Source organism: Anomaloglossus baeobatrachus, chromosome 3 (genome assembly GCF_048569485.1).
Source record: "Anomaloglossus baeobatrachus isolate aAnoBae1 chromosome 3, aAnoBae1.hap1, whole genome shotgun sequence".
Lineage (NCBI taxonomy): Eukaryota > Metazoa > Chordata > Amphibia > Anura > Aromobatidae > Anomaloglossus > Anomaloglossus baeobatrachus.
In genome coordinates this window covers 679,850,356-679,864,493 of record NC_134355.1, presented here as the reverse complement: position 1 = coordinate 679,864,493, position 14,138 = coordinate 679,850,356, and the positions used below count along the sequence as shown (strand labels likewise).

Here is a 14,138-nt window from a genome sequence, read left to right as displayed (position 1 = left end):
TGGACTGCTCCTTAATGAATGATAAAGAATATGTAAATATTGGCGATTTCTTGCTCCTCTGCGCTGATTCTAGGTCTCCCTTCCTTTCATTGCTTGCTTTTAATTATATTGTACATATCCTCTTTTTAGGTCTCCATTAGCCCATCAATAATATCGATTATTTTTGTTTTTTCACTCAGGATAAACAGTGATCTTTTCTACAACTTGTGCAGCGGTGTAGGAGGGAAGGATGTGAAAGGCATTGTTACATATACACAGAAGCCTCCTACCTCTGCCCCTTTGGACATATAGTTTTTCCTGTTATGATCTTTTCACCGCCCCTGCACCAGTGTGATATATCTATACCCGGCTGTTTCTGTGGCCGCACGCGGTCCGCGTTGCCTTCCCCTGTGTCTATGCTGCCGTCTAGACGCCGTGCGCCTGCGCGGGAGCCATAAAGACGCGTCCCGGCTCCCGTGCATGCGCTATTTGGCGTGACGGCTGTTTGACGCTTTGCTCCGGCGGCCTGCGCGTGCGCCGATACGTCACTTCCGGGGTTCCTGATTGCAGCGGCGCGCATTTAAAAACCAGCACTTGGTGGGCATGCATTACAGCACCTTTTCCCCTGAAGAATATGAAGAAAATCGTCATTTGAAACGTACGTTGGGCTGGTCTGAGGTTTGCTTTGAGACTTTCTGTGGCTACCTATCAGAGGTATTACCTCTGGCTCCGTGCCCTCCCTCCTATCCAGTGGGATGTTTCCCCTAATGATCTTTCTGGGCAATTTGCAATACCTACTAGCAATATTTGCTCTAACATTGAATTGAATATGTGCCGATTTGGCCTTTTCGCCCTGAGATAGCTATTGCACTTTTCATGTCTATGTTTACATATATATACATGTGTGTTGGGACAGGGGGGTAATAGGGCATTGCTATTTATAATCATGGTCTCTGTTCCTAAGTGTTTTTAACCTTGTAATGAATTGTCACTTGTCTGAATAAAATCTGTCACATATTTTTTGCACTTTAAAAGCTTGTCGCTTCTCTTTCCTCTAATATATACATAAGCTTGTGCAGCAGGTGGGCCATTAAACATAGTTGGACCCCCTGCATTAATTGTATGGTTTTGTGGAGCTTTTCTCTAATTTCTCTGGGCTTAGTAGTCCGGTGGGCGGTCCCAACCAGCAATGGACATGACTATGCACTTGCCCAGTGGAGGCGGTGTATCACAGAGTATCGGAATATTACAGGTGTCGCTCTGCTACATCCCTGATGGGGTGACAGTGTGAGGGTAAGGCCTGGGCTGTAGGCCGTTTGTCCAGATATAATAAGATAATCTGTGTGTGTATATAATTAAAGCATAGATGTCGTTGCATAATTATCTGTGTGTTAGTATGACAATCGCATACACGCCATAATATGATTTTAAGATGTGCGCTCAGGAATGTGTTAACTAAGATGGAAAAGCCAAAATGTACAATGACTTAGGAAGTATTCATAACACACTGATTGTATGCATAACATGTTGGTTCTCACCAGCTGGGATGTGAAGCTGGGGCTTTATCTCTTACTCCTTGTTCCCTTTTCAAGATCAAATGTTGAATTGTATAATTGATTGTTTTACAATATACAGGTCGAGCTTCTCCCGGATAGAGACACGTTTCTGTGTGGTCATTTTTCCTCATACATATATCTGCGTAGATCGATTTGAAATCCTTCTCTGTGACCCTGAGAAATCCCATTTGTGGTTTCCCCAAAATTCCCAACCTTGACAATAGCTAGCCCACTCCTCTCTAACCGCTTAGCTGCCTTGGTGACTCCTGCACCTAAGGGGTTTATTGGACAGAAGTGGAGTTATCTCTGACCCCAGGCGTTGTAACAGAGTGACATCTGCTACAACGCCTGGGATCAGATGATCAGATGCAGCAGTGACCAAGAAAGCCATCTCTGATCCCAGGCGATGTAGCGGGTGTCACTCTGCTACAACGCCTTGGGTCAGATGCAGGAGTAACCAAGAAAGCCATCTCTGATCCCAGGCGCTGTAGCAGAGATAAATCCAATTCTGTCCAATAAACCCCTTAGATACAGGAGTGACCAAGGCACCTAAGCGGTTAGACAGAGGGAGTGTGCTGACCATCACCCCATCAGCCTCTCCTTGATGCCTTTGTGGGTCTCTAGGTCTGCCATGTTATGGACCATTTAGTCCTTGATTCAATACAAGATATTAAGTTTATGGTCACCCCACTAATAGTACTACAAAAAAAATGTAAAACTACAAAAAGGTTAAAAAGGAAAAAAAAAAAAGATGCAAAAAGCATTTTTTTTTTTGACGGTTTGCATTTTTAGTATGAGTTCAGACCAAGCAAAAATATAAAGTTACTATATTATCTATCTTTAACGTTTAATGCTGCGGGGAAAAAAACAAACAAAAAAACGCTCAGACTTATCCAAATGGCACCTTCCCCTAATCACCATAAAAAAAAAAATAAAAAAAGTGTCACATGTATCCCAAAGTGGTACCAATAAGAAAAAAAAAACCTAGTGATGCAGCACTTCTTAAAATGACAAAGATATCCCAATGCAGAGAAGTCTTCCTCGAAGCCCAATAACTCCACCAACAGAAAAATCAGAGATGCAAAAAAACACAACAGTAACAATGGCCAAAACTAGCTAAGTTATGGCTCCTTAGAGGCAGGGAATAAAAAAAAAAAAAAAAAAAAAAAAAAAAGGGGGGGCAAACAAGCAAAAACAACAGTAACAAAGGCCAAAACAAGCTAAGCTAAGGCTCCTCAGAGGCGGGGGAAAAAAAAGCCACCAACAGTAACAAAGGCCAAAACAAGCTAAGCTAAGGCTCCTCAGAGGCGGGGGAAAAAAAAGCCACCAACAGTAACAAAGGCCAAAACAAGCTAAGCTAAGGCTCCTCAGAGGCGGGGGGAAAAAAAAGCCACCAACAGTAACAAAGGCCAAAACTAGCCAAGTTATGGCTCTTTGGAGGGAGGGAATAAAAAGAAAAAGGCAAAAAAGAAAAAAACAGGACTGTTATGATTCAGGGACCAAGGAGGATCAAAAAATGCGGAAACTCAAAAAAGGTAACAGAGTGGCTGGAACCTTAACGGAGTGCAGACCTAATCCTGACACACAACTAGACGTAGCCGTCAGACGAGCCTACGACACAGCCGGAGAACTAAATATTCTTACAGATAGAGATACTGTATAAGAAAGCTTATGTGCCTCGGAGCAAGCCCCAAAGATATAGATAACCCCCCACATGTGAAGACTACGTGATATAGGAAAACACGATACAAAGCTAGAAAAACAGATTCAGCAAAGGTGAGGCCCAAACTATCTTTATAGGAAAGGATAGAAAGGAGCACTGTCTGCAACTGTAAAAAACTTAATATATACCAGCACTTCTGATACGGAAAATCCCTGAAACCAAACCGCCTCTCCCCCACTGTATCAGCACTTAGATGTTACTGGGATCCAAAAACACTAATATAGATGAGGGGACTGAATTAATACTAAGCATGACAAACACATTGCAGAATCATGGAGCTGGGTATGCAGACACTCCCAGCAGGGAATGATCCCATTCCACCAAGAACTCTATACAGACAAAAAAAGGAATCAAGCATTAGTATCAAAGCAGAAAAAACAACAGGAAAGTGGAAACAAACAGAGGTACACGACCACTTATCTGAGAGGAGTTCTGGTAGAGAGCAGGGCTGGTTTCAAAATGTCCTTAACACACAGGATAACCATTGAGCACCGACAAGTAACAGGAGGAAACTACTCAGTTATATAGTCCAATCAGAAAAGCCTGATTGCCAGTCCTCCACAGGTGTGTCGCTTTCATTCCACAAATCAACTGCACCGCCAGCACTGACCACAAGAGGGAGCCCCAAACTGGAAAACTTATTCACAACACAGAACGATAAAGGCTAAAACTAGCTAAGTTATGCCTCCTCAGAGGCGGGGAATAAAAAAAAAAAACAGTAACAAAGGCCAAAACTAGCTGAGTCACAAAGACATAAAAAGGTGCTGTCTTGTGCCAATGCGCCCTCTTTTCTATTCTGTATATGTAGTTTAGTTTACTCTATTACTTTATGTTGATTTTTATTAATCTTGTTTGAGTTTTACAATTTGATTCTGTTACAGACTTGACTTGAGATCCTTTAGATAGATTAATGCATTATACCATAATATCTCAATGACAATCAAGACATAATCAAGACCATAAAAGGCTGATTGTTAGAGACCCGCCCCCGAGGTACCTGATGGTGGAAAATTTGTGTCTGCTATCATGACGATCGATCAGCGAGACGAGAATCTCCAAAACGAACAGTCTTAACTCTCCATCTTCCATCAGGGTGGAGGACAGCAGCGGATCCAAGAAGGAGCTGGGTAAGGCAGTCAGCATATTGCTGCACTGGAATCCCAAGGACACCTGGTAAAGATATGAAGACAAAAGACAGAAGTTGTCACACCCAGCACTGTGCATCCAACATACTACTGCTATATCGTAATTACGTAGCAGTGCCGGAGCACCCATAGACTTTATACGTCCGGGCAGTCCGCGTTCTGCTCAGCTGTGCCATTCCGAAACGTCACTGCAGAGTAGAGCAGCTGCAGGAAAGGGAAGTTGGCTGTTAGACACAGCTGAGTCTCCCATACAGAAGACAGGGATGTTTTTTTACGGTCTCTGCTCTCCAAATCACAGTACACAGTGTAACGCAAGTGCTGTTTAAACAGTATATAGAAAACGTCACTGCAGAGTAGAGCAGCTGCAGGAACGGGGAGTCGGCTGTAGACATAGCTGAGTCTCCCTTACAGAAGACAGGGATGGTTTGTAACTGTCTCTGCCCTCCAGATCACAATAGTGTTAAGCAAGTGCTGTGTAAACAGTATATAGAAAACGTCACTGCAGAGTAGAGCAGCTGCAGGAGAGAGGAGCCGGCTGTTAGACACATCTGAGCCACCGATACAGAAGACAGGGATGGTTTTTTTTACCGTCTCTGCCCTCCAGATCTCAGTACACAGTGTTATGCAGGTGCTGTTTAACCAGTATATATAGAAAATGTCAGTGCAGAGTACAGCAGCTGCATGAAAGAGAAGTCGTCGGCTGTTAGACACAGCTGAGTCTCCCATACAGAAGACAGGGATGGTTTGTTACTGTCTCTGCCCTCCAGATCACAATAGTGTTAAGCAAGTGCTGTGTAAACAGTATATAGAAAACGTCACTGCAGACAGCAGCTGCGGGAATGGGAAGCCGGCTGTTAGACACAGCTGAGCCTCCTATACAGAAGACAGGGATGGTTTGTTATTGTCTCTGCCCTCCAGATCACAATACATACAGTGTTAAGCAGGTGCTGTGTAAATAGTATATAGAAAATGTCAGTGCAGAGTAGAGCAGCTGCAGGAGAGAGGAGTCGGCTGATAGACATAGCTGAGTCTCCCTTACAGAAGACAGGGATGGTTTGTTACCATCACTGCCCTCCAGAACACAATACACATGGGGGCCGTATGGAATAAAACCAACCTCCTAAAATTTCTAGCAATGATAGATCTTCTATGGAAAGACGGTCCCCGGCATTAACCAAAAAAAGATGAGTGCAAGTCCGTACCTGCAGCAGAGACTTCAGCAGCATGATCTGGATCAGACGGTTCCGGTTTTCCCTGAGTAAATAACATGAAGAAGGAAAGTTAATAAAACCCCATGCCAGCGCAGTATGGCGGCACTATAGTAGGAGGGTCACACCAAGCCGGGGTTATTAGTCTCTGGCACTACTCTGTTGGCATAGTAGCGAGCACTATAATGGGCACACGGTTCTCATTGCCCCCCAGCACAGGTCAGAGGTCCCCCCTTACCCCGGTCTTCCAGGCTCCATCGGGTGATGCATTGAAGGAAGTGGCACTTTTCCCATTATAAAGAGCATAACCTCCGACCTCTGGTACGCAGGCAGCGTGCTGGCAAATGACCCTGCAACAAGGCACAGCCATTATCACAGGGGTACAAAAGGGAAGATGGAGACGATCGTCACTCAATTGAAAAATAAGGACATTTCTCTGGGGAAATACAGTAATTATGTACAGGCAGACTAGAGGTCAGTCACACGATGTACAGGCAGACTAGAGATCAGTCACACGACGTACCGGCAGACTAGAGGTCAGTCACACGACGTACAGGCAGACTAGAGGTCAGTCACACGATGTACAGGCAGACTAGAGGTCAGTCCCATGATGTACAGGCAGACTAGAGGTCAGTCACACGACGTACAGGCAGACTAGAGATCAGTCACACGACGTACCGGCAGACTAGAGGTCAGTCACACGACGTACAGGCAGACTAGAGGTCAGTCACACGACGTACAGGCAGACTAGAGGTCAGTCACACGATGTACAGGCAGACTAGAGGTCAGTCACACGATGTACAGGCAGACTAGAGGTCAGTCACACGATGTACAGGCAGACTAGAGGTCAGTCCCACGATGTACAGGCAGACTAGAGGTCAGTCACACGACGTACAGGCAGACTAGAGGTCAGTCACACGATGTACAGGCAGACTAGAGGTCAGTCACACGACGTACAGGCAGACTAGAGGTCAGTCACACGACGTACAGGCAGACTAGAGGTCAGTCACACGATGTACAGGCAGACTAGAGGTCAGTCCCATGATGTACAGGCAGACTAGAGGTCAGTCCCATGATGTACAGGCAGACTAGAGGTCAGTCACACGATGTACAGGCAGACTAGAGGTCAGTCACACGATGTACAGGCAGACTAGAGGTCAGTCCCATGATGTACAGGCAGACTAGAGGTCAGTCACACGATGTACAGGCAGACTAGAGGTCAGTCACACGATGTACAGGCAGACTAGAGGTCAGTCACATGATGTACAGGCAGACTAGAGATCAGTCACACGACGTACAGGCAGACTAGAGGTCAGCCACACGATGTACAGGCAGGCTAGAGGTCAGCCACACGATGTACAGGCAGGCTAGAGGTCAGTCACATATAGTACAAGCAGACTAGAGGTCAGTCCCATGATGTACAGGCAGACTAGAGGTCAGTCCCATGATGTACAGGCAGACTAGAGGTCAGCCACACGATGTACAGGCAGACTAGAGGTCAGTCACATGATGTACAGGCAGACTAGAGGTCAGCCACACGATGTACAGGCAGACTAGAGGTCAGCCACACGATGTACAGGCAGACTAGAGGTCAGTCACATGATGTACAGGCAGACTAGATGTCAGTCACATGATGTACAGGCAGACTAGAGGTCAGTCACATGATGTACAGGCAGACTAGGGGTCAGTCACATGATGTACAGGCAGACTAGATGTCAGTCACATGATGTACAGGCAGACTAGAGGTCAGTCACATGATGTACAGGCAGACTAGAGGTCAGTCACATGATGTACAGGCAGACTAGATGTCAGTCACATGATGTACAGGCAGACTAGAGGTCAGTCACATGATGTACAGGCAGACTAGAGGTCAGTCACATGATGTACAGGCAGACTAGAGGTCAGTCACATGATGTACAGGCAGACTAGAGGTCAGTCACCTATGGTCTTGATCACGGCTTCCTGGAACATCCTCTCCTCGTGCTCCTTGATAATTTTGGTGCCGATGTTGACCGCTGAGTCGTAGCTGCCGGTCAGCTCATAGTCAATGCTGAGCCGCAGCTGCCGGAGCAACGTGTTAAACACCTCCAGCACGGTGGGGCCTGCGCACGACAAAGAAGCCTCAGTGACGGCTGCATACTATATAACAAGTGTAACCTGCTACATCCCTCCATACACTGGAGAACACCTACCCACTGAGCCAGTGGCCGCAATCACAGCAGCTTCCGACAGAACCTCCACAATGCCGGCCCGGACCGTCGCTGCACTCTTACTATTGGCATCAAGATGGCTCAATAACTGCTGTATCACCAGGTGAGAATGCTGCGGCTGCGCGACACAACGAGACCGAGTCACCAATCTACAACGCCAGTGCCCAAACATGTATACTGCCATACAGAAGGGCGGTATTATAAGTTATATTACTGTACATAGGGGCGGTAGTATAGTAGTTATATTCTTGTACATAAGAGCAGTATTATAGTAGTTATATTCTTGTACATAGGGGGCAGTATTATAGTAGTTATATTCTTGTACATAGGAGCAGTATTATAGTAGTTATATTCTTGTACATAGGGGGCAGTATTATAATAGTTATATTCTTGTACATAGGAGCAGTATTATAGTAGTTATATTCTTGTACATAGGAGCAGTATTATAGTAGTTATATTCTTGTATATAGGGGGCAGTATTATAGTAGTTATATTCTTGTACATAGGAGCAGTATTATAGTAGTTATATTCTTGTATATAGGGGCAGTATTATAGTAGTTATATTCTTGTACATAGGAGCAGTATTATAGTAGTTATATTCTTGTATATAGGGGGCAGTATTATAGTAGTTATATTCTTGTACATAGGGGACAGTATTATAGTAGTTATATTCTTGTACATAGGAGCAGTATTATAATAGTTATATTCTTGTACATAGGAGCAGTATTATAGTAGTTATATACTTGTATATAAGGGGCAGTATTATAGTAGTTATATTCTTGTACATAGGAGCAGTATTATAATAGTTATATTCTTGTACATAGGAGCAGTATTATAGTAGTTATATTCTTGTACATAGGAGCAGTATTATAGTAGTTATATTCTTGTACATAGGGGGCTGTATTATAGTAGTTATAGTCTTGTATATAGGGGGCAGTATTATAGTAGTTATAGTCTTGTATATAGGGGGCAGTATTATAGTAGTTATATTCTTGTACATAGGAGCAGTATTATAGTAGTTATATTCTTGTACATAGGAGCAGTATTATAATAGTTATATTCTTGTATATAGGAGCAGTATTATAGTAGTTATAGTCTTGTACATAGGGGCAGTATTATAGTAGTTATATTCTTGTACATAGGAGCAGTATTATAGTAGTTATATTCCTGTATATAGGGGCAGTATTATAGTAGTTATATTCCTGTATATAGGGGCAGTATTATAGTAGTTATATTCCTGTATATAGGGGCAGTATTATAGTAGTTATATTCCTGTATATAGGGGCAGTATTATAGTAGTTATATTCTTGTACATAGGGAGCAGTATTATAGTAGTTATATTCTTGTACATAGGGGGCAGTATTATAGTAGTTATATTCTTGTACATAGGGGGCAGTATTATAGTAGTTATATTCTTGTACATGGGGAGCAGTATTATAGTAGTTATATTCTTGTACATAGGGAGCAGTATTAGAGTAGCGTCTTTCATTAGCACGGATGATGATGATACTTGGTTCTCACCTGTATTGAATACATGATGATCTTAAAACATTGTATGGCGAACACCTTGGGCTCCCACAGGGAATGGTTATCGAGGTGCCTGTAAAAAGCAAATTAGGAGACAGACCCAGAAGCGTAATGTCGCACCAGACACCCAGCGTGAGGAGGTGTAAAGAGGGCGAGGCATTTTTTACACATCAGATTAGTTTATGGAAGTGTGTTGCAGTTATAAGGGTGCAGGTGGTGGCGGTATACTCACATAAGTACGGGCTTGATGGCGTTCTTGATGTTCCCGTAGGCCGCCCGGCCCAGCAGCTCCCGTAGACAGCGCTCGGCCATTTCTGCCGGGATTTCCTTCTCTTTATCTGCGTTCTGCAGAGGAGACGGCGATCGACTGAAAATACGAAATTAAACGCCATGACCACTAGGTGTCGCTGCAAATCCACAATAATCCAGCATGGGTGGGGGATCATCATCATTACGGTATTATTTTTTTTCATTTTTATGTTTTTCGATGGTTGGCACCATGCAGCATGTTGGCATAAATGCACATATGGACTTAAAGGGCAATTCCACAAGAGCATGACTGCATCATGAGGGAGAGAGGCTTTGTTCAGGGTCCATCTTTGGGCCTCGGTCCGATCATTTAAAGGGGTTGTCCTCTTTACGCACCCTTCTCCGTGCAGCCTATTATGGAACATAGAGATTAAACAGTGGGGTACCTAAAAATGTACCACCAACGTCAATGGAGCACATCCCTCAGTGATAACTGATCAAAAGGGGTCCCGATACCTTCACCCCCTAAAATCAGTGGGATCCACTGCAATCTCTAAGACACGGCTGACTAAAAGACAATCCTATAACTCTATACACCCCATTTAGGACCCCTCTGGTGTCTTTCACATTGGCCAGAAACCCTCTTTCCCCCATTTTTTGATCTCGGCCCCCTCCATCTCATGGTGCAGATCATGCACTTTGAACTTCCCTCGAGGGCAGAATTGCTCTTTAATTTTTCATGCAGCCAATTACAGGCTCTGCGGGGGTCCGGGAGACATTACTGTGACCTACAGAGCCGGTAATTAGGCTAAAACATGGAGCAAGATGATGGTCAATAACTGGTTCCATGCTGTTGATGCAGGAAAGGAGGAGGACGGCTGCAAGGGTTGGGGGGGGGGATGGCAGCGCAGACCCCTGGTGGGCAGATTCCAGGTCAGACCGAACACTCAGGTATAAAAATTCTCCTCGTTCTCATCCGACAAGCAGATAAAAATCCAATATTGCCGACACTTTCGCCCTCCCGTCTCACAAAGCAAGAAGGAGCTGCCCAGAATTTTAAGAACTTGACAGATGAGGAGGAACCTAGGGCGTCTAAAAGTGACTTGAGGTTCTAAGAATACAAGAAGAATGGAAATGAAATAGAAAAGTGGAAATGTGGAGGGATTATTATGCTATAATATGTCCGTAAGATGTGGAAGGAGATTGGGGAAATAAGGTGGCAAGTCGTAAGGAAGGAAAAAGGAAGCACCACACAGTCATCCAAAGCAGAAGGTGGCCAACCGCAAGCTGATCGTACACATAGGTAGAAGGCAAATCGTATGGGCAACCGGCCATGGAGAACGACCCTAAAAACAATCCCATAGTCTTAGCAAAGCTCCTATATGTCTAGCAAAGCAGTCATTTCTTAAGATTATAGGAATGGTCTGCTCTGCGTGTGACCACCTTGCATGGTCCATCAAGCAGATCATTACTTCAAGTGACTTCTCTATATGGTCCATGCAGCAGACCACTTCCTCATGTGGTCTCTTTGCTTGACGGTTAGGAGAAGACCTCCTTTCATGAAACCCCTTTGCATGGCGCTTGGAGCCGATGACTTCTTCATGTGCCTCTCTATATGGTCCATGGAGCGGACCTCTTCCTCATGTCGCCTCTTTTCATGGCACGTGGTGCAGACCTCTTCCTAATGTGGTCTCTTTGCATAGTCCATGGAGAAAACCTCTTCCTCGTGTGGTCTCTTGATGGAGGGTGGTGCAGACCTCTTCCTCATTTTGCGTGGTGCAGATCTCTTCCTCATGTCGCCTCTTTTCATGGTGTGTGGAGCAGACCTCTTCTTTATGCGGTCTCTTCATGGTTTGTGGTGTAGACCTCTTCCTCACGTCATCTTTCATGGTGCATGGAGCAGACCTCTTGCTCATGTTGCCTCTTTTCATGGAGCGTGGTGCAGACCTCTTCCTCATGTGGTCCTTTTTCATGGTTTGTGGTGTAGACCTATTCCTTATGTCGCTTCTTTTTGTGGTGCATGGTGCACACCTCGTCTGCATGTGGTCTCTTTGCATAGTCCATGGAGCAAACCTCTTCTTCATGTGGTCTCTTTTCATGGTTTGTGGTGTAGACCTCGTCCTCAGGTCATCTCCTTTCATGGTGCGTGGAGCAGAGCTCTTCTTCATGTGGTCTCTTTTCATGGTTTGTGGTGTAGACCTCGTCCTCAGGTCATCTCCTTTCATGGTGCGTGGAGCAGAGCTCTTCCTCATGTGGTCTCTTTTCATGGAGTGTAGTGCAGACTTCATCCTCATGTTGCCTCTTTTCATGGTGCGTGGAGCAGAGCTCTTCTTCATGTGGTCTCTTTTCATGGTTTGTGGTGTAGACCTCGTCCTCAGGTCATCTCCTTTCATGGTGCATGGAGCAGACCTCTTCTTCATGTGGTCTCTTTTCATGGCTTGTGGTGTAGACCTCGTCCTCAGGTCATCTCCTTTCATGGTGCATGGGGCAGACCTCTTCTTCATGTGGTCTCTTTTCATGGTTTGTGGTGTAGACCTCGTCCTCAGGTCATCTCCTTTCATGGTGCATGGAGCAGACCTCTTCTTCATGTGGTCTCTTTTCATGGCTTGTGGTGTAGACCTCGTCCTCAGGTCATCTCCTTTCATGGTGCATGGGGCAGACCTCTTCTTCATGTGGTCTCTTTTCATGGTTTGTGGTGTAGACCTCTTCCTCAGGTCATCTCCTTTCATGGTGCGTGGACCAGACCTCTTCTTCATGTGGTCTCTTTGCATGGTGACAAGGGGCCTTTGGTTATGTCATGTACCACCCTTGCACTCGTTCTTGAGGAGAACAATCACTTTCGACCTGCCTTGACCGCAGTTGGATACGACAATTGGTGAAACTCCATGACCTAGATGACATCCCTCTACGCTCTCTATGTGGCTGCTGAGACTGGCCAATGTGTGGGGTTTTCCAGATCACCATAGTCCATGGCCAGAATTCTTGTGCATCCTGTCATGTGGATTTACAACACGACAGGCAGATTGAAGGAAACATTTGTGAGTCCACCACCTTTTGCACAAGATCTCATACCAACAGTCGGCACAGTATTCGAGGACTTCAACCTTAAGCGTATGGTCAGCTTACGAGTGTGTGAAGAAACAAGACCAGGAATGGGTCCACAGCAGCATCCAAAGCCAAATGTACCGAGAGAAAATACAGGGAACACATCAACGATGACCCCACAATGGAGACATATACAAGACCGTCCTGAGGACCTGAGGACGTACCTCAAGGATTTTCCACCTAGGGCAGCCCCTTTTCCTTTCAGGATAATCCCTCCAGTACTCTGTGGCTGCCAGGTCTTAGCTTCACCCAGGACAATGGTGAAGGATGAGACGGGTAAGGCACACAGGTTCATATACACAGAAGGGCTACGGATGCAAGAAATAGACATGTACAGAAGAAGAGCGGCCGGACAAGCGGAAACAAAAAAGAGACAAGAATGAGAGCAGAGAGTGCGGAGGAAGAGCTGGAGCAAGAACGCACGGGCCGGTTACTACCTGAGCAGCTGAGACCGCGGTCAGGTCAAAACAAAACAGCAGAGAGCATTAGTATCCGACATCTCCACGTATAGCGGTGTGTTATCTGCAAATACTCTGCGGTACTTATCTTGTTCTGATCTGGCATTACATCTAGTCTTATACTCCAATCACATCCAGAGCTGCGTGAGGGCTTCCTTTTGAGCACTTGAAGCAGTACTGGCGTGGTACCGACACAGCCCCCTGTAGCAGTACTGGCATGGTACCGGCACATCCCCCTGTAGCAGTACTGGCATGGTACCGGCACATCCCCCTGTAGCAGTACTGGCGTGGTACCGACACATCCCACTGTAGCAGTATTGGCGTGGTACTGGCACTTCCCCCTGTAGCAGTACTGGCATATCTCCCTTTAGCAATACTGGTGTGGTACCGGCACATCCCCCTTTAGCAGTACTGGCGTGGTAATGGCACATCCCCCTTTAGCAGTACTGGCGTGGTAAAGGCACATCCCCCTTTAGCAATTCTGGTGTGGTACTGGCACATCCCCCTTTAGCAGTAATGGCGTGGTAGCGGCACATCCCCCTTTAGTAGTACTGGCACATCCCCCTTTAGCAGTACTGGCGTGGTACTGGCACATCCCCCTTTAGCAGTACTGGCGTGGTACCGGCACATCCCCCTTTAGTAGTACTGGCACATCCCCCTTTAGCAGTACTGGCGTGGTACCGTCACATCCCCCCTTTAGCAGTACTGGGGTGTTACCAACATCCCCCCATACACCCCTGCTGCTTTAGTGTCTGCACAAAGCACTCATGTATGTGACTATGTATATATGAAGAATGCACTGCACTTTGTTTGCAGCTTTAAAAGGACTTATGCAGAGTATCAGACAACCCCTACAATAAGAACTGCAGGGTTTTACCCTCTAACATCCTGCTGGTTCAGTGTCTGCACAATCTCTGCAAAAAGCATCATCTACATTGCTTTAAGTAGGACGTGCCAGTCTCAGTGGCTGTACAGTGG

At 45.6% G+C, this 14,138-nt stretch overlaps 1 protein-coding gene across 3 annotated transcripts in view; it reads right to left on the bottom strand.

Annotated features, from left to right (window-relative positions):
- Positions 1-14,138, bottom strand: part of EFR3B (EFR3 homolog B) — a 98,882-nt gene that overhangs the window by 18,686 nt on the left and 66,058 nt on the right. For 2 of the 3 annotated variants that reach the window (XM_075341288.1, XM_075341290.1), the window contains exons 7-14: positions 12,867-13,010; positions 9,581-9,715; positions 9,343-9,421; positions 7,804-7,939; positions 7,552-7,713; positions 5,850-5,961; positions 5,606-5,657; positions 4,256-4,428 (exon numbers count right to left, since the gene is read on the bottom strand). In XM_075341288.1, the coding sequence (XP_075197403.1) occupies positions 4,256-4,428; positions 5,606-5,657; positions 5,850-5,961; positions 7,552-7,713; positions 7,804-7,939; positions 9,343-9,421; positions 9,581-9,715; positions 12,867-13,010 (993 nt within the window). The remainder of the gene's footprint in view (positions 1-4,255; positions 4,429-5,605; positions 5,658-5,849; positions 5,962-7,551; positions 7,714-7,803; positions 7,940-9,342; positions 9,422-9,580; positions 9,716-12,866; positions 13,011-14,138) is intronic. The other variant, XM_075341289.1, reaches the window with a different exon arrangement.